The following is a 22,422-nucleotide window of genomic DNA, read 5'->3' as shown; positions in this document are numbered from 1 at the left end:
TCCTGTGCAAAAGGCTTCTCAAAGGCTGTTCTGGTCCATAGGTTCTATAGAATCTATAGTTTGTACCTGCTTAACACACTATATGGTCCTCCTCTTTTCTCTTAGCTTAGAGAATGGACCTCGGATTTTATTTAAGCGTGTAGCTGTGTGTGCAAAGAATAGACTGAGGAGAGGAGTCGGTAGGTTAAGAGCTCTAAGCATGTCCTTGGTAGAAGATGCACCACGGACTTGAGGTCTTCGTTTGGTAAATATTGACATTGCTAAATAGAGAACTGGAACCCTGGCTGTTTAAGGCAGACAGTTGCTGCCACGACGCCCTGAGCAGAGCTTACACCACACATTTGTCTGGGCACTTGCGCCAGGCCTGATGGGACTAGTATTGCCAATGCCATTTGAAGACTCCACCAGAATATCAGGGGAAATGCTCGTGAGGTGTGAATTTCTGCCTGTATCCAGTAGAAAGCAGAAAGGCTTAATATGACTGAATAATATCTGAATATAATTCAGACATTCAAGCTGCTTAGCATCTTTTGGTTCTAAGCTGTTTTTCAATAATTTTCTTGTCCAACTAGCAAAGTAAAACAGAAAACTTATGGTACAAAGCTAAATTTCAAGCTCAAGCTAGTTCTCCTTTTCCAACTACACACCCCCACACAGAGCTGGCTCTCTCTCCCAGCAAAGGCAGACTCACACTCAGCCTGCCAGGTGTCTTCAGCCCCAGCCTTCAGCTGGCAGACACTCTTCCCTTCCTGAGGCAGCTCAGGAACCACTGTGTTTTCTTTCCTCCCCCAACTCTTCTTCCCACCACCACCTCTTCATCCCAAAGCAAAAGGCTTACACAGGATTCCCTGAGATGCCCAAGCCAACAACAAATGTTTTTCCAATTTGGAGCCAATGGTTCCTTCTTATTCTGTCAAGTAGTCACTGGCAGGCTGAACCAGACTGGGGGAGAGGGGTGGTGTTGGAAAACACACTCTAAGGTTTTCTTTCTTAATCATAAAACATACATTCTCAAAGGGAAAAGAGATGAGAAACAGTGAGAAATGGGAGGGAAAAGGGAATAGGATGGGGTGGCAAGAAAGACACAATCTCCTGGGGGCTAGATTCCGGATTTGACTGAACTCACCATGGAAATATCTCACTATGGAAATTAAACTCACTATGGAAGTACCTACACCATCCCGGAAAATGCACCAGGCTTATGTCTACGAACACAAGGCTGAAAGCTGAATTTAGCTGTTGAAGTCTGAGAAAGGTATGTGAGGACTCAAAAAATCAGAGATAAAGGTTGCCCCACACACACTGTTCAAGGCTCAACTCCTGAGTCTTCCTCAATCCCCTGAAATTGAAAGGAATCACTATTAGCCTGATCTCCCATTAAAATCTGTTTACACCTCTGTTAGGCAGCTCCTGGGTCTGAGGTGCCTTATGGCTAACATGTTACCGTTGTCCATCTTCTCTATCAGACTAAGAGATCCTCAGTAGTAGGGACTGGGTCTTACTGGGCTCTGTTGGAAATTCTAAATACTCCCCAATTCTCAGGACACCAATCTCAGAACATCCAGATACTGAACTCAGTGCTAGAGAATAGATGGTTTGCTGTTTCCCAAGTGGGACTCACGAATCTCCAGCCGGCTGGTTTGCCCTATGGATTTTGGACTTCCCAGCCTCCACAATCATGTGAGCCAGTTCTTTAAAATAAATCTTTTTCTCTCTCTCCTTCTTTCTTTTTCCCTTTCTCTCTCTCCCTATATACATATACATATATATACATATACACATACATATATATAATTGATTCTGCTTCACGAGAGAACTCTGACCCAAACAGGGATAAAGGAAGCTAGAAATATTTTAAGAAAGAAATGTCTACAGTGGTCCTTAATGGCCTATTTTGGTTCAGGGTCAGAGCCTAGAAAACCTCAAGGAAGCATCTGATGGGAATCAGAGTTGTGGGGAGCTAAGCAAAAAGAAACATGACTTCTGTTTGTGGAATTCACCATGCTGAGGGCCAGGTCAGCCTAGCTTGCCAGCGCAAACTGAGGATGGTCTGGTTGGAAGAAAAGGCAGCAGTGAACCCACAGAAGCATACATGGGCAGCGCCGTAAATGAGAGGGGCAACATCACTGCACTAGCACCATGGGCTGCTCTCCAAGGTGGCTGAGAGGTGGGAATCTGGGTTTGAGAATACATGTATATAGGGAGCTAAGAACATCACCGGCAATGGTTAGTTCTCTCTTCCTGACAAGCTGTCCTCTCTCAGCTCTGGCTATGATTTCAAGCTTTGCCTTCCTGAAGGCTGCTCCCAGAATAGAGTTGGGTGGCACAGGGCTGGATGCTCCATCCACAAAGGTTTGTTGACCAAATGGGTGAATGAATAAAGCCCGGAATTTATAAAATACTTCAAAATATTACTATCACATATTCTCTCATTTGATCCTCAAAAAACACCCCATGAGACTGACGATGTAATTAATACTGTTCTCATTTCACAGCTGTGGCAATTTGAGAGATTAAGTGACTTGCCCAAAGTCACATTAACTCTTAAGTGGCAGAGTTAAAACTTATACCCAGGATCTTTTTTTTTTTGTTTCTTGTTTTTTTCAGTTTGGCTCTTCATTTACTCATGGGTTAAATTATGGTAACAAAGGACCCCTGTCACCTTCTGACCTTCCCACAAAGTCACAGAGTCATGGAGACAGCTGCCTAAGGGGAGTCCTTCTTTCCTGTCAGCTGCCTTGCCTTCTGCTCTCTGATGCCAGAAAGGCTAATTCAGGAGTCCACGCCTGGTCTTAGTGCTCACAGGCCTTAGGGAGGGTTACAGATCTGCTCTCAATTAAAGCAGCATCAGCTTAAGACTTCACATTAGCTTGAGGACCAAAATTCCCACATACAGAATTACTACCCACTTATCACCTATTTTATTTCCAACTACAACTAGAGCCTAGGGATGATAGGGTAATTGGGAGAATTCAAGAATAAAAAAATAGAAAAAAGTTAAAAATGAAGACTTATGTAGGACTTTATTTGCCTGGTAGATTATTGGAGGTAAGGGATAGAAAAGAGCTTCCACATTGTATCCAGCTCTGAAGAGCTGGCCACAATTACTTGCTGTGCTGTGTTTGGAACAATTCTAAGGCTGAATCGGGGTCCAGGAAGAACAAATATGGTGTCCACTGGCAGTGTCTGCTGTTGGTTCAGGTGCGCAGCGTGGGAGCGTCTGAGCCACGCAGAGTGGTTCGCCTCCTGGTAGAAAGCTCGTGAAAAGAAAGGTAAGAGGAAGAAAGGAGATCAAAGTCAAGAGCATTTCAAAAAGCCAGCCTTAGACAAGCTGGTCTGAAGTGAGGCATTAGCGGCAGGAGAGATTTACCATAAATAAAGTTTAGGTTAAATAGGAAAAATAGTGCTCCATAGAGAAGAGTGGGATGGGCACCTCCAGCGTGAAGAGAGCAGTTATCCACAGGCAGGACAACCCAGAGCAGAGGGTGGGAGTGCACAGGTGAGACCTCAGGTGAAGATCAGAAGTGATGTCACCAGGTAGGGGTAAAGTCCAAGTTCATCCCCCAGCATTGGAGTAAAAGAGGTCTGGATCAGGAAAGTTCTGCTAGAGGCCTCCTCCACATCCCTAAATCCTCAAGCCAGTCCTAGCCCCCATCATCGAAAGCTTCCAGGGATCTCTAGGAGTTCACTAAAATGCAGGAGGCAGTATCTTGCCAGGTAGACCAAACAGCAAGCGCTTTGTCTGAGGATGACCATCTGAAGGCACACAGAGGAGGCCAGAGGGAAAGGAAGCCCGAGACGCTGAGTGTGGGCGGGGGTGCGTGCGTGTGCCCCTGCACGCCGCTGCCAGGCCTTGCCTCTAAATGCAGACCGTGCCTTCGGTAATCCCCTCCAACGCTCAGCCTCCCTCGCACATCAGCCAACCAGCAAAACACAGCCCCCATTCTGCTCAGGAATGTGCTTTCGGAAACTTAATCTAACTGCTGAGTCTGGGCCAAATCCCCCGTGGCATTAACCCAAAGACAGCACCCCTTTCTCCCGCCTTCCCGCCACCCTGTCACGGCCTCCTCCAAGTTTGGGAGGCTACAGTTCCACCCCAACAACTCCCTCTTCCCCACAACACAACTCCGTCCAAGCCTGCTCCCTCCATTTCCAGCATTCTCCATCCTTCCAGTCAGGCTCAGACATTTCACTTCTGATTCATGTCTAAATGACAAGCCAATAGTTCTTGGCTTTTGAACAAGACTCGCTTGCTCCTGTACAAGCCCCTTCTTCTCTCCCTGTGCCTTCTTGGGATGCAACCAAACCCCTCCCTTTGTCCTTGCTGCCAACTGTGGATCCCTTCAAGCAACAGAGAAAGAAGTGGCCAGGAATTTTTTAAAAATAAAGGCTATAAATTCTCTCTCCTCAGACCGATACACCTTGAAGTAGAAGGAGGGCTCCAAAATAAACCACCTACTCTCCAACTCTGCCTTTCTCGAAACAACAGAAGGTTCAGCCTGGCTCCTAATTCAGCCAAATGAATGGTTATGTAGTTTCCTGAGTCTTCATGGATATGTGCTGACCATTTGCAGATGAAATCTCCCTCCTAGATGAGCAGGTCACCCTTTAAAGGCACAAATGTTGCTAAAAGGCACACTTTGTAATAATGAACAACTGGAAGCCATCTAATTGCCCAGCAACAGGAAAAGGGTTCCGTCCATTATGGCAGAGCCACTGGGGGATGCTCTATGGCCATTAGTAATTATGATCCTGCTCTGGTGGGGACTGAGGGGACAGATTAACTGGGAAGGGGCATGAGGAAGCTGCTGGAGTGATGGGTACACGAAGTGTACATATGAAAAATACATCAGGTTGTTCACTTAAGATTAATGTACTTTGTCCCCTTGAAACGGGTCATGCCTTTACTGGATGCATTTTATACTCCATAAAAAAGAAAAAATATGCTCATATGGCCAAGGGAAAAATGCTTACTGTACAATCAATGTCCAGGGGGAGAGAATAAGGATAGAAACCGTATATTCAGTGGTATCATTGAAACAGTGTGAAAATATGGGTCTGGGTAAAGACTGGAACGGTTACTCCAAAATGATAACAGCGGTTGTGTGATGATGGTGGGCTTAGGGGAGACATTTTCTACGTATTCCAAACTTTCTATAACGTAATTGTAATTATAATTTTAAAATACGAAAGAGGAAGGAAGAGTACCTCTGACCCCAGCCCTTCTTGCCATGATGAGATGACTCCTTCCCGCTCCTCCCCACACCTGACAAGCACAGCTAGGGGAGGCCCAGCCAGCAGCCCAGGGCTGCCTCCCTCCCTGAGCACTCACAGCCTGGTCCCCAGAGCCCGGCACTCAGATTCAATGGGTGCTCCTTCTGTCACAAAGGAAAGTGGCTCCCACTGTGTGGGGGGCTCCCAGATGCAGCCCAGGCTCAGCCCAGCCCCTGGCAAGGGCTGCTTACAGGAATATTGCTACAGCCTCCTCTACTCTCTACTCTCCCACGAGGGAAGTCCCTCCAGGGATCTGGGAACCAGAGGGCAGGACAGGTCTTTTCTCCCGGCTTCTCTGCTTTCCCATCTCTCACCACCCTCCTCCCAGGACTCCCGCTTCACACACCTCAGGGCCCCTAGCTGACTTTTAAGAAGAATTTCAGAAGTTTGCTGCCTTAGGCATGACCCATTTCAAGGGAACCAACCTCCTGGAACCACATCATCCAGGAGGGTGATGACAATGGTGACACGGAAGCCCAAAGTGGGCCACCAGGGAAAGGGGCACTGCCAAGGCAGGAGGGACAAGCTCTAGAGATCTTCTCAAAGTTTAAATTCAAACACCGCTGAAGTCTCAACAAGTCTCCCCATTCACCACACTTCAGGCTCCAGGAACAGGGAGGGAATTCTTAACATTTGCTGGCTGTAGACTCAGCATAGAAGAGCGGGCATTGGGGCTGCTCTGTGGCCTTCGGAAGTTTGTTTCATCAGTCAAGTCTCATTTTCCATACGTACCATGGGCAGGAAATCAGATAACGCATCTACTGTGCCTGGGCACCATGGTACACCCAAGTGATAATCCTATATAAGGGCCGTATGAAGTCTCCTCCGGGCATCCTCTTTGGACCAAACTGTCACCTAATTTCTGTCTCTTTTCTCTTCTCTTTATCCCTTTGTCACTGTTTCCTTTGCATTGTGTTCAACTGTTTATATTCCAGGCATTTGGAATATGCTTGCCCCTCAGAGAGACAGGGGGCCAACCATGGGATGGGCAGGCTCTGTTCCAACTGCACAGCCCTGTCAACGCTCTGACCGTAACCGCTGTGGGGACAGAGTGTGAGGGATGGAGTGGGACAGTAAGTATGTGACACAACCACACCTAAAACCACAAAGGGACCAAGTACACAGGCATGGCACAGCCCAGCACTGGGGCCCGCAGAAGCAGTTCAACCATGTCAAGTTCCCCTCCTTCTAGACACTCACTGCAGATATGGCCGCTATGCAGAGAGCAGCTTCCCAAGGGCACAAAGGGCCCCAGCCCTTGGGGATTACTGGGAAGCTACTGCTCTCTGATTTGAAATTTCAGCTTTTAAGGCCCCTTTCATGGTAAGACTAATGACAGGGGGTATGAATGGTGGGGGAGAGAGGAAGAGAGACTGCACATGGCAGAGGAGCAAAGGAGCAGCACTCACTGGCTAGTGTCACAGTGGCTGGCACGCTGGCCACGGCCCCTGCAGGCATCCGGGCCACACACTGGTACCGTCCCACGGTGTGGTTGTTGAGGGCAGTGATGACGAGGGTCCCGCGGGTGATGAGGACACCCAGAGCGTCGTCAGACCCATTCAGCTCCTTCCCATTCAGGCGCCACGTCGTGTTCATCCAGGGGGGTTCCACCACACAGCCGAGGATCACAGTTCCTCCGAGCTTCTGGACGGTGGAAGAAGGCTGGACCGTGACCTGAGGGACCTCGTCTGGAGGAAGAACAGGGAAGCAGCAATGAACTGACACCCCCAATAAACCAACAACAGGACCATTTTAGAAGCACAGCCCCCAGGGAGCCTTTCAGAGCTGAGCAACCCAGACGAGTTGATCTTTCTCAAACGAACTACTCTCTTTGGGTCCATTCCCCAACCTGTCCTCGTTCCCAGAAAGTAGACTGGAGTGGCAGTGGGGTATAAAGGCATGAACTTAGGCTTTCGATTGGACAGACCTGGATCTAAATACCAGTGCCATGTGACTTTAGCCTTTTTGAGCCTCAGTTTCTTATCTGTAAAATGGGGCTAATACTACTTCTCTCACAGGGTGGTTGTGAGGCCACAAACAATGCATGTAAACTGCGTGCCATAACCTCATACAGCAAGTGCTCAATAAGAGACGGCTATTACTATTACTCTTCCTCCTCAGGTATGTATTTGAAATGATTAAGACACCAAAATACAACCAAATGAGGTCGAGATTATTTCTCATCTTGTGTTATGGAGTGTGGTCCTGAAGGCCAGTGAGAACGAAGCATTCTTGGAAATCTAGGAAGAAGGCAGCCTTCTTCAAGGGTTGCCGTAGAATGTTTATTGCTTCCACTCAACATCAGGGGCAAAGCGCTCTTCCAGGAGGGGCAGACTGCGGAAGGGAAGGAAAGCACTCACTCAAGCCAGCCAGGCAGCCTGCTGTGGCCAAGAGGAGGCAGGCGAGCGTGACCTTGGGCCTCCTTCCTCTCGGGGTTGTCATCGTCCCACGCGGCACGGTGTGTCACAAAGGGTCCAATGCCAACGGCCCATAAGCCCCCGGAGTCACTCAAAGAGGTACTGGGATCCCCTGCAACGCTCTGTTGTGGAGAGAGAGAGAGGTGGCCCTGGTGAGAATGCCTGGGACGCCCCTGTGGGAGCCACAGGACCTGGCTTGTCCCCATGCTCCTGCTTCCATCACACACGCTGGTGACATTCACAGTGCTGACCTGACTGTACTGCTGGAAGACCAGAGAACACTCTCATGCCATTTCTCATCTAAGAGAAGCTTCCTCTGAGTAGCCCCCTTGAGCTAGAAGGTGATTCTACTCCAGTAAGAACGCCCGGGCCTCGCCCAGGGCAGCGACAGCAACAAGGACCTGGAGCCAGGATATGGAGAGGCTGAGACCTGCGGCCACGGCCAGGGCTCGGAGCAGTGAATATCTGGTATGGATCCTGGAAAGGAGGAAGTTATCCTTACCACCTGTTTGCAGGAGGCCAGATGTCCACGGCCACATGGCATGCCATGCCACTAGTACAGACTACTGTGTACAGTGCTGTCATATGTATAACGCATGCTGAATCCCTCATTTGGGGATGTTACTAACTAATGAATCCTGAAGTCTCAGAGAATCATCAAAGATCTCAGGTTTTTATTCATCCCAGCTCTTCGCCTACATCCCTGTGAACTCTCTTTGATTCCCAGAATCAACCTACCCTCCTCAGCTTGCTCGTAACCTCTACCCCGCCAAACACAGACAGAAGTCACACATCACCCAAGGCCCCGCTCCTCCTCTCTGACCCTGGTGCTAGGATTCAGGTGTTTTCTATCTACAAAATCTGTGCTCTTGATGATTGTCGGTGTTGCATCTCCACCCCAGAACATTCCTTGGGGGCTCTAGACCATACCGCACCTCCAGCCACCAGATGACACATCTCAGCTCTCAGCCACCCTCTTTCTGCCTGCTGAGAACTTTAACTCCTCCCATTCCACAGGATTCTTTCTTTATGCCTCCCTTAAGCTATGGTCCTTAAAAGACTCATCAAAATCACAGAGGCACGTGTACATTCTAACACACACTTCTGTCACAGCCTAAAGCAAGAGTTTGCTTCTATGCTTTAGGCCGATAAAGAAGGTGTGTCAACGTCCTTATTAGTCAGGGAGGCATTAGAATGAGCTGCAGATAACACTGAAGACAACAGGCCAACCATCTAGACAGCGGATGCACCTTCCTGAATCATGCACACGTGGAGATATTAATAGTATATTTCCAGGAGGGTGACATATATTCAAAATGTTAACTTTTCGGGACCAGTTCATCTAACCAGTGACTCTTTCAAAGACTTACAGTCACCACTGGAAAATCAGGGGAAGTGGTTAAGCCACTTAGCTGAGATGCATTGTGCTTGCCGTCTCTTGAGTTCTGACTACTTGCACGGTCTGTTGTAGGAGCTGGTGCTGAGCCTTTCAACATCCTCACTCCTGACACAGGGGACTAAAGGCTGGGCTTTGGGCTCTTTCTATGAAGAGCTTGGGATTGGCCTAAACCTTGCCCTTTTCCAAGCTCGTGTGGCCCCTGGCTTTTCACCCAGCTGCTAAGATTCAAGAGGGCCCCGTTTGCTCTGCCCATCAAGCACCCCTCCAAACCAGATCTGGGACCCAGCCCCACACTGCTGTTCAGGACGTTTTCCGGGAAAGCGTTCTCTCCCCTTGATTTTCAGTCCCTCCCTTTGCCTCGGGTCTTCGACATCAGAAGACCTCCAAGACTCCTCCACTGCTCTGGGAAAGGATAGGGGACATTTTGTAAAAGAGGGTTTGAAAGAAAATTTTTAAAGCACCTTTTCAAAAGTTCTTTCCTGACAAGTTAAAATAATGTCCTCTTGGTGTAGAGAGAGCTTTTGCTCTTTTTCAGACAATCCAGTAAATCAAAGGGTTGGTCATATTATTAGCAAAATGAAATTAAGGAAATTTCACGGCAAAGGATGGGAGCGTGGCTGGGTGGGGTAGTGGTGGTGGGAGAGATGGGCGTGCCTGCGACGACCACAGGTACCTTGCTCAGCTCTTTGCACGAGGTGTTCTTTTAATCTTCATACAAAGCCTACAAGGTGGGCACTATTATCCCCGTTTTATAGGTGGGGAAATTTAGTTCCAGAGGTTAAGTAATTTGCCCAAGGTTGCTAACTACAGGCCTGGAATGAAACCCAGGTTGTGCTTTTAACCACAATAGTAGCCTCTTCACACTTTTTCTATCAGTGCTCTGTGCCCATGGGTGCTTAACAGAGCTGGAATAGGGTGATGTGGAACAGTGAGCAATTTTAACAGCGATTTCTAGAGGAGAAGTTTACTAACATGTTTACAAAGCAATATCAAAGAGCAAGCTTTTGGCATCCTCACCATTTTCCACATACTTGTTTTAATTTTCTACCTTTTCCCAATGAAATACTCTATTGATCTAGAACACCGCACAAATTCCCAATTATAGGATTTTAGGAAACTCGCTTGTTCATGACATGCTCCAGCTTCCCTTAAGGAGACTGCTGACACCTGCTCCTTCTGGAAGGAAGGAAGGAAGGACGGAGGGAGGCAGAAAACGAATACAAAGTAATAAAGGGCCAAAAGGACACAGGCAGACAAGAGGGCCAGGAGGGCTGGTTCTTATCTGAGCGCAGGGCGGCTACAGAGGTGTTTGGGTTGTAAAGTCGACAAGGGTTTTACTGAGGAAATTCAGCCCAGACCCCCTCCTGCTTAACGAGGAGCAGCCAAACAATTCCTGTTACTTCTGCACCCTCGGTAATTTATAAGGTTCAAAATGGAAACAGACCCCACTGCTGCTGGCCAGCCACCATCATGCTTTTAAAAGCAACAAAGAGAAAAGAATGTAGCTGGGGAGGGTCAGGGAGTAAAAGGAAGCAGGTATCCAAAAAGGCAGAAAGGAGTTAACTCATTAATCCCCATGACAGAGTTGTAAGCAGGTACCATTTAATGACCCCAAAGCAGGGCACATGGGGCCTCATTCACATAAAAGCAGAACCGTGACAAAAATGCAGGGTTTGGGGGAAGCACTGTAGCTGTGATGCATCTCATATAGCAGCTGGGGAAACTGAGTTACTTCCTGGACCAAGTTACCTCCTGAGTTTGGTCTAGAAAGATAACTCCAAAGATACAGGTTTCTGAGAAGTTTTAATGATAAAAAAAAAAAAGGCAAGTAAGGCTTAATTGGAGTACCTAATTGCAGTGTAACTTTGTCCCACTGTGAAATGAACAAGGTACCGTTTCAAAGATGGGTGCAGGCAACAGTAAGGTGTTATTTTTCTTGGCAACGCAAAGTATGTCTAGATCCTTCTTATTCTCTATGCATTGTCTCAGAAAAAGAGGAGAGATCAAGAAAAAAAAATCAAAAGTAGAGAGAAGGGAAAATGAATTCCTGCCATGAATTCCCCATGGAGGCCCAGGTACTTGCTATTTTTCAGGGTTATTGGGACACGAAAAATAAAAGAAAACGTGTCTGAGAAGTTTAACTGCTGACAAACATGTTCCCCACTGAAATAATCTCCTCTGAGCAGACGTTTTTTAAACTTTCCAAAAACAACAACAGAATACACTTCTGAGGTTGAGACCAAGCATGAGAAATTACAGCCTCAGAGTATTTATTTTGCGAGAAAATTACAAACAACTGAGAGTCGATCACGGGCAGGAGGCAGCCAGCCCCACCTTCTCCCGAGAGGGCGGGCTGACCGGCTGGAGCTGGAGTGAGACAGGGCACAGGAGGCCACCTCTCATCCCAGGGTCACCCAGGCCACTGTAGCTCCCTCAGAAAGGAAGCTCCATGATCTAAAACACAAACACACCCTTTGGTTGTCTTATGACCAATGACCAAGGTGAGCTATAGAGGAGAGCAGGAGATCGAGCAGATAGCGTAGAAACACTTGGTAACAACTTTCTTTCAGTGGCAAGAACAAGATCTGACACAAGTTTTTGTTCCACTGGTTGAAAGGGGTTAGCTACATGGAAAAAGAAATCTTTCTGACCCCAAATTACATTTTCTGCATGTTCCCAATTCTGTAGCAGAAGATTCACCTTTCCCGACTGTCTTTGAGGGCAGAGAGAAGTTTTGCTCCTAGAAGGTGTCAAGTGTCTGGAAGGTGAGTGCTGGCAGCCCCCTGGCATCAAGAAAGAGGATGGTACTCCTGCACAGCAGAGTGGCATTGGGGGAAATCTCGGGACCCAGTGAATTTAATTGTCCAAGGGTTGAGTATATGAGTTTAGATAGACTTAGGAGAAGGAATTAAGAAAGAAAGGTCATTTTTACTTAAAAAGTTGTACTTTTATCCACAGATCTAATTAAAAGGAAACAGTTTAAATTAGGAGGGACCTCAGAGAAAATAAAACAATAGCTTAGAGTAACACCTAACAGATACCGAGAGTTATAAACAAGGAAGGCAAGGCACAGAGAGGCTAAGTGACCTGCAGAAGGTCTCCCAGCTCATTAAGGAGGGAGATTTAGGCTACAAGGCAGGTCTTCTGTCTCCTAGTCCAGTGCTCTTGCCACTATCCCGACACTGCCTCCCAGCAAATTGTTTCTGAGGTCATATTAACCAACTGCTTAGAACTGCTTTTAGAAGTTCTAAATTTAGAAGGTTTTTGAATTTACTTTCTTATGCATAAAAATAATGTCACCTGGATCATTCTCTGTAACAGTAACTTTCTGTGTGGCTATTCTCATTCTTTTACCATTTACATTCTTATCTAGAGCAATCCCTTACCGTTCTTCACACAAACCCCTTCAACAGAATTTTTGCAATGACGAAAACATCCTATATTTCCACTGTCCATTTGTGGCTATTAAACAGTTGAAGTGTCGCTAATGAGACTGAGAAATTGAATTTTTAATTTTAATTTCGCCATAAAGGGCTAGTGGTTACCACACTGGGCAGCACAGTTCTAGACTAACACCTGGAACACCTACCTACCCACTCTGATGTCAAACAGGGAAGAACAGTGGTTTTGATGGTCTTAAGTATGAGCCATGCTCTAGCCAGGCTCTAAATATATTTCTAGCCTATTCCTTATCCAAATTTTTATATGTGTCTTCATGTAAAAAACTATCTGTGTTATGATTTTATTATTATTGGGAAGAAAAAAAATATTACTGTGATCTACCATACCCACCAGACAGTATGCAAGGTACTGTACTAGAAGATGGATTCAGTCCAAGGAGCTTACAACAGAGCTTGAGACGTTAAGTCAGCTAGTGCTTAGCAAATACCCATAAGCTCCTCTCCCGGCCTCCTCTGCAGTTAGCTTAGGGCCATGTGACTAGTGCTGGCCAATGAAGTGTCACTTCTGGGCCAATGCAGTTAGGAGCTAACGAACCAGAGAGCTGCTTTTCTCCCTTCTTCAGTCCCAGTGACCACACGTCACATGTTTCAGAAGGCACAGCTACAAGATGGAAGAAGGCAACACCATCGAGGACAGGAGAAGAAATAAACCTTTGTTGCACAAAACCACTGAAATTTTGGGATTACTCTCATGTAACAACTTAAGCATCTGTCCTCTAAAACCTTCACTGATCACCAATTCAGTCACCAGATGTGGCAAGTAAGAGCAGAGGGAGGAGAGCATTTTCAATTTTGGTCTTCAGGAAAGGTTTTCTGGATATAGGGTTTGAAACTGGGCCTTTTGGGGTATCCATATGTAAAGAGATGGAGGGCATTTCAGGAAGGTGACAGTGACCTGGTGGGAAAGCAGGTGTTTGAAGGGTGGGGCCTCAAGAGTTGGCTGTCACAGAAGGCTTATCCTGAACAGTGGTCTCCAAGCTTTTCTGATCTCCTATATGAGTGAAATAGTCTGGGCAAATATCCCTAATACATGCATATTTATTTACAAATTAAATGCATGTACTGCTGAACTAAAATTTTAAAAAGAGTAGGTAAAAGTGAAACCATATTTTAATGACCTATGAATCATGATATCATTAAGCTAACGCCTTTAGACCAAAAGTCTATTTAGGATTAGGTTCATCACTAATGACATGGATGTAATCTCTTTCAAATAGCCTGCTTCAGTGTTAATTACTTTGTTGAATTCTCATCAGACGTGACTCCATTACCATTGTTTTTACTTCTTAACGGGGCTTGAAAAGGGTCAGCTCGGCTGTTTTCTTCCTGTTTGCCTGTGCCTGGATTATCATCATACCTTCAACCCAGTTTCTTTGCAGCAATCTCTTTAAGCCACTTGTCCTTTTGTGAGTTAATTTAGTTAAAACTAAATAATATAATCTATAAATCCACTTAGGAGAGAACAGGAAGACTGGGGAGTGAATGAACAAGCAGTTGAGGCCACATGTCAAGCCCTCCATCCAGTGGAGATCTCTGGGTACCATCGTGACACCTCACTGCCGGACATCCAGACTAAAGAAGGGCACTACTGTCAACTCTGGTACTAAATATGAGGAAAGCTGAATTTCTTTCCTATTCCTTTTTTAGATAGAAATAAGCCTTAGGAGAATCTTTAGTATTTTCCTCCAGTGCCCCAATGGGATTTCTTGTATTTCCCCTTCAGACCCTCCACCCCACTTTGGAGACTATTCTAGAAGAATGAAAAGAGGCAGTGTAGGAAATTGAGATTGGGTCATGCTGTGGATGAAATTCACACCGTAGACAGAGGGGAACTGTTGATGGGTTTTGAGAAGGGAGTATATGATTGAAGTGGCATTTTGGGGAGATTAGCAAAACCTGGGCTCCTCATTCACGCTGAACCCAAAATTTGTAACAAGCTGCTAACCAGCTTGGACAGAACCTATTTCTACTCAGGGAGGTGGACCCCTTCACCATCCAGGCAAGGAACAAAGAGAAGCCTGGACACAGCATGTTGGCTCCAGGGAGGAGCCCCCCCGCAGAGAGAAGGCACCTCTGCTTCTGAGTGAAGGGCAAGTCTGGTCTCCTGATCTGCCCACTGGACGAGTCTGATCCTCTCCCACCTCCACCACTTGAGGAAGAAGTTCCCGCAGTCTCATTTCTCTGTCACACATAACCCTTCCTGAAAATGGCCTCATTTCTTTAAAGAATTTTTTTTAAAATTTACCCATACGGAGAGAGAGAGGGGAAAAAAACCACAAACTTTTATTGCTAAACTGAAAAAAAGAGAGAAAAGGAAAACCACTTCCTTTCTTCCTTACTCCTGATCTCCCCTACCCCTATTCCATATAAATTCAATTTGACAACCCTGCTAAGTGGATAAACACAGCTCCTACACTCCTAGCAGGCCATTCCCTTTTCTTTTTTTTTTGTTTTTGGAGGGCTCCAAACAGGGTGATTGTGCTGTTCTTTAACACGAATTCCATCTGCTTTATTTCTCTCTCTCCATTGACCGCTCCTCTTGAATATTTATGAGGCCTTCCCTCCTTGCCTGTCCCCTTTCCACCCCACCCGCCTTCCTCCCTCAACCTCCCTCTCCCCATCCTGCCTCCAGCCTTCTTCTCCCTTGGCTCAGAGATGGACAAAAACCTTCCAAATGGCCCCCCCTCCTTGCTTTAGATAAACACAGGCAGTGTCAAGTGTGAGGAGTAGGGGGGAGGTGGGAGGGGGCTCAACTGCCAGTCAGGCCCCCGGCCTTCAATGAGGCCCTGGGGCCTACCCTAATCTGCTGCATGCTTGCCATATGGGGGCTGTGTTGCCCCGGGAAACACTAACAGGCAGAACGGAGCTTAATAGAGTCCATATTCATTGTAATGCAGTGAGATAGCTCAAGGCACCATTGCCCCTTCATCCTGTTTCATTCTTCTGTTTCCCTCTTTCTTTCTGTTTTTCCTCCCTTTTCTTTCTTTCTTTTAGAAGGACCACGTCCCCAGAGAGCTCTAATCTGGAGAGGCCTGGGCAGGCAAGAAGGCTGGACTCTGGGGTTAGGAGTGAGGAAGGTGGGGTTAGGAGTGAGGAAGGTGGTGTTGGCGTGGGGTGGCGGTTGGAGTTGGTGCGGAGAGGTGGGAAGTGGGAGCTCCCAGGAGAGCAGAGTGGGGAGAGGGAGCACGTGGTATCGCAGGTGTGCAGGTGTGCTTGTGTCAGATGGCGTAGTGGGTGGGTATGGTCCATCAGGGCCTTGGAGCACAGAAACCTTCAGTTATTCAGCCATCCACGCCTAGGTATCCCAACACCACCCCCATCTTCATCCCAGTCAATTTAAGGTCATTAAAGACAGTGACACCTACCTCCTGCGGGCATCAGGCTTGTGGCCAATTCCTAGCTCTCCACATTGCCTTGAACAGCCACAGGTGTCGCAATGGGATGAAACCACTTGAGAAACAAACCCCTGTAGGGGCAGAAGACCCACCAGCCTGCCAAGTGGAGCCCACTTCCTCCTCTGGCTAGTCTGGCGCTGAGGAAAACGTGACAGTTGTGGTCTGCCACAGCCAAACTAAAGGCATATGGAGTCTCTTTGCATTGATGGAGTGAATCGTCTAGATTAAGCCTTGTCATAGGTATATCTGCTGGAAGAGAGACTTGGGCTCCCTGAGGTCAGAGGTGATCTTTGCCCAGGGCCTAAAAGGAATGAAGGGCAGACACTGTGGGCAGGGAACAGAGTACATTTCTCTCAACTTCTCAGAAAAAGTCAAATTGGCAACTGAGATATGACAGAATTCCTCAAAGAATAAAGAATCAGTTTTGTAAGTTGTGCAACATCAAGCTTTTGTTCTGTGACTGTAAAAATCACAAATTTAAAATCAAGATATAAATAAAAGCAAAGAAACACTATAAGAACTTTCAGGTATTTTCCTACAGTTGAAACTTTGATGCCACGGTGTCTGGCACACAGAAGAGCTCAGGAAATGGAGGCTGAATGAATGAACCACATATATGCTCCTATAGTTTCACTACTGCTGACCAAGACCTTGAAACCCTTCACCAGACTGACAGCTACCATGAGGGTTCGGATGGGTGACAATGGCTTTAACAGAAGCAAAATGCCCCTGCCATAGTGATGCCAGTATCTGTGACAGGGGTCTTTTGTTACCCGCCTCATCCAATGCCAAAGTCAGGCAGGCTGAGTCAGATAAAACCGCTCAAATCAAGGCAGATACTGGTGCCTGCTATAGTTCGTTTTGTGCATTCCAAACTTGATATATCCTCCTTTCCTTGTTCTTACCCACCACTGAGATGCATCATAAATCTGATGTTTCCTAAGCTCAACCTGGGGGTTGCGACTGTAGGAGAGTACATGAAAGATCTTATAATTTTTCTTTGCTTCTATTTTCTATCTTGATTTTAAGGCCCTATATCCCAACAAACCTGCAGGAAATGGTACAGTGGATATTTCAAGAGCCAGGTACAATTCCATTTCCCGGCTCTGAAACCTAAATAGCATTTGGTTATCTAAAATGCTACCCAGAAGCCAGCCTCAGCATCACATCCATTTACATCCAGTAGGGACCCAAAAAGGCAGTCATGCCTCTCCCCTGAGGACTCCAAACCAGAGGAGAAGACACACAACTGAGCAGGGTCTTACAGGACTCGGAGAGCACTCACCCTCCGTGCACAAGCCTTCCCCTCCAACTGCTTTTTTCTACGTGGCCCTCTTCCCAGTTGTTCTGACTCCAGCATGTAGCATGTGTCACAGAAGAGTGCTCCACAAAGGAGCAAGTGGGGACACCTGGAGCCCCACTGCGAGCCTGTCCTGGAGCACTCTGGGAGTTCAGCACAGCAGCCAAGCTCTTCCCAGCCTTCCCTGAGATGAGCACTTTGGTGAGTAACCGTACCACTGATGCGCGTGACACGGTGAGGGCCCGAATGGCCAACCCTTAAGGAAAGCTGGGACACCTACTCTGGTCTAGCCTAAATACATGCCTTTCATTTCCCTGCTCAGAGGACACCCACTAAGGACCTGCTTATACAAACATATACTCAAACTCATTGACTCTTGTTCTGTCTTCCCTAAAGCCATGTAAAGCTTTACCATCCATTCAGCTGCCCAACCTTAGACTCATCCTTGTCTCTTGGCTCTTCCAGATTCTCTACTCCAGGATCTGATCAGTTGTATGGACTCTAACTCTGAGCAGCCAAAGAAACACAATGCAATACAAATACAATGCAAGACATATCGTTTAAAATTTTCTGGTAGCTATATTTAAAAAAATGAAAATAATTTTAATATCTTTTAACACTATATAACCAAAATATTATTTCAACATATAATCAATATAAAAATTAATGAAGTATTTCATATTTTGTTTTATACTAAGTCTTCTAAATCTAATGTGTATTTTATGGTTACTCCACATCCCAGTTCAGGCTAGCCACATTTCAGGTGCTCAATAGCCACATGTGCTAGTGGCTACTGTACTGGACAGTGCAGGTCTAGAACCCTCACACTGGCTCCCTAACTCTCTCCTCTCCCCACCTAATCAGCCTCCACACTATCACCTACCTTCTTTCTAGAACCAAGGTCAACCAAACAGTAAAGATGATAAATGGGCAGCTACCATTCATTGAGCAAGTACCTCCTATAGGCCATAATCCAGAGTTCATCTAATTTGATATAATTCTCACAATGGTCCTGTAAGATAGGTGTATAATCAACCCATTTTATAAATGAAGAAATTAAAGCTCAGAGCAATTAAATATTTTGTCCAAGATCACACAGATGGTAAATCACAGAGTCAGGATTTGAACCAGGTCTGCCTGACTCTAAAACCCTTGGTTCTTTTCAGTCTACTATACTGCTTTAAGTAACTTATGGCATAATAATTGGACTATTATGCAGCCATTAAAAATGTTAATTATAAAGGTCAAGTAGCAACATAAAAAATGCTTAAAAGATGTTAAGGAAAAAAACATAGATCTCATTTTATAAAAAACATGTAAGCAGTTGGGTGAAGCCTAGAAGGGAATATGAAACAAATAAAAGCAGCTGATTTGAAAATGTGAGGAATTATGGGTGATTTTTTTCCCCTTTTGAGGTCAGTTAAAAACAGACAAGCAAATGAGCTAACAGACCCACCTTTGATGCCATCAACTGAGTACAATTAAATCAAGTTCAAACTCCTTCACACAACCTTCCAGGTTCTTCATAACTAGGCTAAAGTCAACCTTTCCCACGTCTTCCTCCCACAGCCCTAAAATCTGGCAAGCTGTATTTTCACAGCCTGTCTCCCTTCTACCAGAACCATCTCTCCTTCGCCCTTCATTCCTTCAGAGGAACTCTTTAATTATCCTTCAAAACTTACCTCAAATGTCACCATATGATGCCTCCACTGACTATTCCTCATCCCAGTTTCCACAGCACTTTGCACACCTGTTATAATACTCCCACAATGATTTATGGATTTGATCACATGTCTGTCTGCAACATGCCTCTTACCTCTTTCCTCAGATAGCAGACTATCAACTTCCTGAACTCAAGGATGTGTTCAACTTATCTTGGTTGTAACCCTAACACCTAGAAAAGCCTTGGCACATCACAGGGGCTCAGTCAACGGTTGCTGAACTGAAGGGATCTGTTCAGATTAGAAATTCAGGATTGAGAAGGAATGTTAATCTGACCCAGGGACTTATGGGACGGATGCATAGAGACACACTGTTATCAGTGATGGAACCAAGAGGTTTTCCTGGGGGGAAATGACTTAACCATGGCCTTCATTTTTCAAAACCAAAGGGACCCTAGGTCAGAGTGGGCAGCCCTGGAGGGAGCGGGGGCAAGCTGCCTGACGGAAGTCAGTGGCCCTGCAGACACTCCCACGGCTTGGGGTTTCATTCAAGGACCTTCTTTGTTCTCCTTCTTCTTTCTTCTCCCAAAACAAACACCGAACTCAGGTTGACGCTTCGGGCTTCCTCCAGTGACTGGACTGCAGGGGATCTAATCCAGGAGGATACCGTCATTAAGTGTCATCTACACAGCATCACCATGGCCCTGAGCTTGAGGGCAGGGTGGAAGGAGGCAGGCAGAGAGGGATGGGAGAGGAGAAAGAGGGAAGCTGTTGAGAAAGAGGACAGGTTCAGGCCTGAAAGAAAGAGCATAGGGAGGGCAGGAGGGACGAGAGCAGAGATGTGGGAAAGGCAACTAAATATGCTGAGCTCCCACCATGTGCCAGGCCCAGTGCCAGGGCTTCATAGATCACTTTTCATCTTCACAACCCAGGGAGTGTTATTGTCCCTGCTTTACAGATGGGGAGGGAGGTCATCAAAACCCTTCTCGATGCTTTACCACATAAGGATTTTCGGGCTTATCTCAAATTTGTATTATAGATATAGCTTCTCTACTAAGTGACAGCATTGGAACTCGGTAGGATCAGGTATTAAGAAACCATGAGCCTTGGGTTTGGATATGAGCACTGCCACTTCTACCCTTGGTAGAAGGTGGCTTTGGGTAAATTACTTAATCTCCAACCCTCAGTTGACTCTCTGTGAAAATGAGAATGATCACACCTGCTTTGCTGAGCTGCTAAAAAGAGTGAATGAGATTACGTGTGAAAGCAGCCTGGCACATCACAACATGCAATAATTTAGGGGGACAGGTGTCATGGAACTTTTCTACTGAAAGCCATTCACTGGAGGTTTAATTTCATACAGTGGCATTGCCGCCTGGTGGGCTTTTAGATTAATGTCCCTAAGACTTAAAGACGTTGCATTTTAACAACTCCAGACACATATGATATTATCTCTTCGCTCACTGTTCCTTATAAACTGTACAAAATTAAGCAATGGACTGATTTTGCTGCCTTACGCACATGCATCAGAAATTCCAGAAACATTCTTTGTTGGAAAAAAAAAAGGTACCACCTACATTCTATACAGTGTTTTATAGAACCTGTAGGTTAACCTACCTATAGAATAGCCCTGTGGGACAGGAGACCCATGGAGAAGGCTATAGTGTTCTCAAGGTTGTGGAAAGACTTAATTTCTAACCTCTCCATCTCCACCCAACACCACTCAACATTTATACCACTTAAGCTAATAACCACCCCCCCCACCAGTTTATGCCCTCTTTCTGCACTCTTATGATGATAATGATGATAATGATCATAATTTCTCTGTAGTGTCTCTACTTGTTTGGAGAGAATGTGGAAAAGATCCCTGTCAGACAGACAGTAGGTCATTTGGGACAAGAAGTTATGGAGAAGGGTTTATAGAAAGGAAAACATACCCCAATCCAATCCCTCTCTGACCCCCATTCCCAGGCCCAGAAAGGAGCTCACCTCCAACCTTATCTGTGCGTGCACAAAGCCCCAGCAAAAACTCCTGCTCCTTTTCCACCTGTTTCTAATGCCGGCCAATGCCAGGGCTATATCCACACAAGTAAACCATGAGGTAAAACAGTAACACAGTGACTGGAGACGAAACAGGAGCGTGCCCTCCCAAGCCTTCTGGTGCTCACAGTTGACCAAGATCCAACGTAAAAGGAATTAATCAGAGCCCAGGTAGACAGCACGGACAAGATATATGAACACACCAGTCCCAGCACCTGAACAGCACTCAAGGCAGTTCTTAACAGCTTAAAGTCCAATCTCTCTGGACAAGGGGAAAAAGATCCCATTGGACAAGTGGTCTGAGTGTGAACACAACCCTTACTTTAAGCAGGCTCAGGAGAAGGCGGCTGGACCATTGATTCCACCTGAAAGTGCTCACTGAAAGCAATGGGGCCCTGAGAAGAACAGGCTGTATTATCCCAGGAAATACACCAGGGAGCAAGCAACGCTCACTCTGCAAGATACACAGACCCACAGAAAAGGAACTTCCCCCATATCATCCAGACAAGTAACAGGATTGGCTCAGAAGTGGAGCAGGATGAACAAGGGCATTCTGCTTAGTGTCCATGCTGAGAGGAGCAGACAGAAGAGCCGGCAACCCCCATGTCACTCCTGATAGGAGGTCCAAGTCCTGGGGGGGGCTCAGGGCAGAGTTCAGGTCACTGAGCACCCACCAGGTACCGCACACCGAACAGAGGGCGGCGGGGATGGAGAGAAGATCTAGGCAGTTTCCCATCCTTAAAGAACTTGGAACCTAGTCAACACTCAGTTTTGACAACATCTTTCTGTTATACCAAAATTAAAATGCAGCATTGCCTCAAGAAAAGATCAGAGTCGAAGATAAACTGGATTTTACTAAGTACAGGCAAGGAACCAGAACCACGAGCAAAGGCATCAGAGGAATGACAAATAAAAGTATCACACACTTGAGCACACGCGCACACACTCACATGTGCATACTCATGCCCTGCTCAGCAAGCCCCTTCCACAAGTCCTAACGAATTCCCTTCTATCATCCTTGTTCATTCCCAGCACAGTCCTGGAAGATCCACTAAAGAACATCGGTTAAGGTAGGAACAGGCTTAGAGCTAACAGAAGCCTGGGAGAATCTCTTAAGCCTCAGCTCTGTCACTGTCACTTCTCACCGTATAGTAACTTACTTGTTGACCAGTCCTTCCTGGACACAGAGTAGGTGCTCAATGAACATTTACTAAGCTGGAAAGACCTCCTCCAAAATCTTTTCCAAGCCTAACTCTATTCAGTCCTTGGAGCTTGGGTCCTTCGAACCCCCAAGGGTGCTCCCGCTGCAGAGCAGAGCTTGAGCAGGTGAAGATGATGCGTGAGTCTGCTATCTCCCTTCCTCTCTCCCTGCGGGATCTGGCTTGGGAGCCCCTGTGGTTCTTATGCAGGACACAAGTCTTCCACGTTGTAGCATCTAAGCATGAGGTGGGGAAGGAGAATGAGAAGAGCAGTAG

General features: G+C 46.4%; 1 protein-coding gene across 3 annotated transcripts in view; it reads right to left on the bottom strand.

Annotated features, from left to right (window-relative positions):
• BOC (BOC cell adhesion associated, oncogene regulated) overlaps nt 1-22,422 on the bottom strand; it is a 70,479-nt gene that overhangs the window by 26,828 nt on the left and 21,229 nt on the right. For all 3 annotated transcript variants that reach the window (XM_087439596.1, XM_087439598.1, XM_087439597.1), the window contains exons 2-3: nt 7,635-7,813; nt 6,684-6,962 (exon numbers count right to left, since the gene is read on the bottom strand). In XM_087439596.1, the coding sequence (XP_087295722.1) occupies nt 6,684-6,962; nt 7,635-7,716 (361 nt within the window). In that variant the 5' untranslated portion in view covers nt 7,717-7,813. The remainder of the gene's footprint in view (nt 1-6,683; nt 6,963-7,634; nt 7,814-22,422) is intronic.

The sequence above is a fragment of the Ceratotherium simum genome, chromosome 15 (assembly GCF_057802395.1).
Source record: "Ceratotherium simum simum isolate JZ-2026a chromosome 15, ASM5780239v1, whole genome shotgun sequence".
NCBI classification, from domain to species: Eukaryota; Metazoa; Chordata; class Mammalia; order Perissodactyla; family Rhinocerotidae; genus Ceratotherium; species Ceratotherium simum.
The sequence above is the reverse complement of the archived record's forward strand: the minus strand, read 5'-3'. Positions and strand labels throughout refer to the sequence as shown.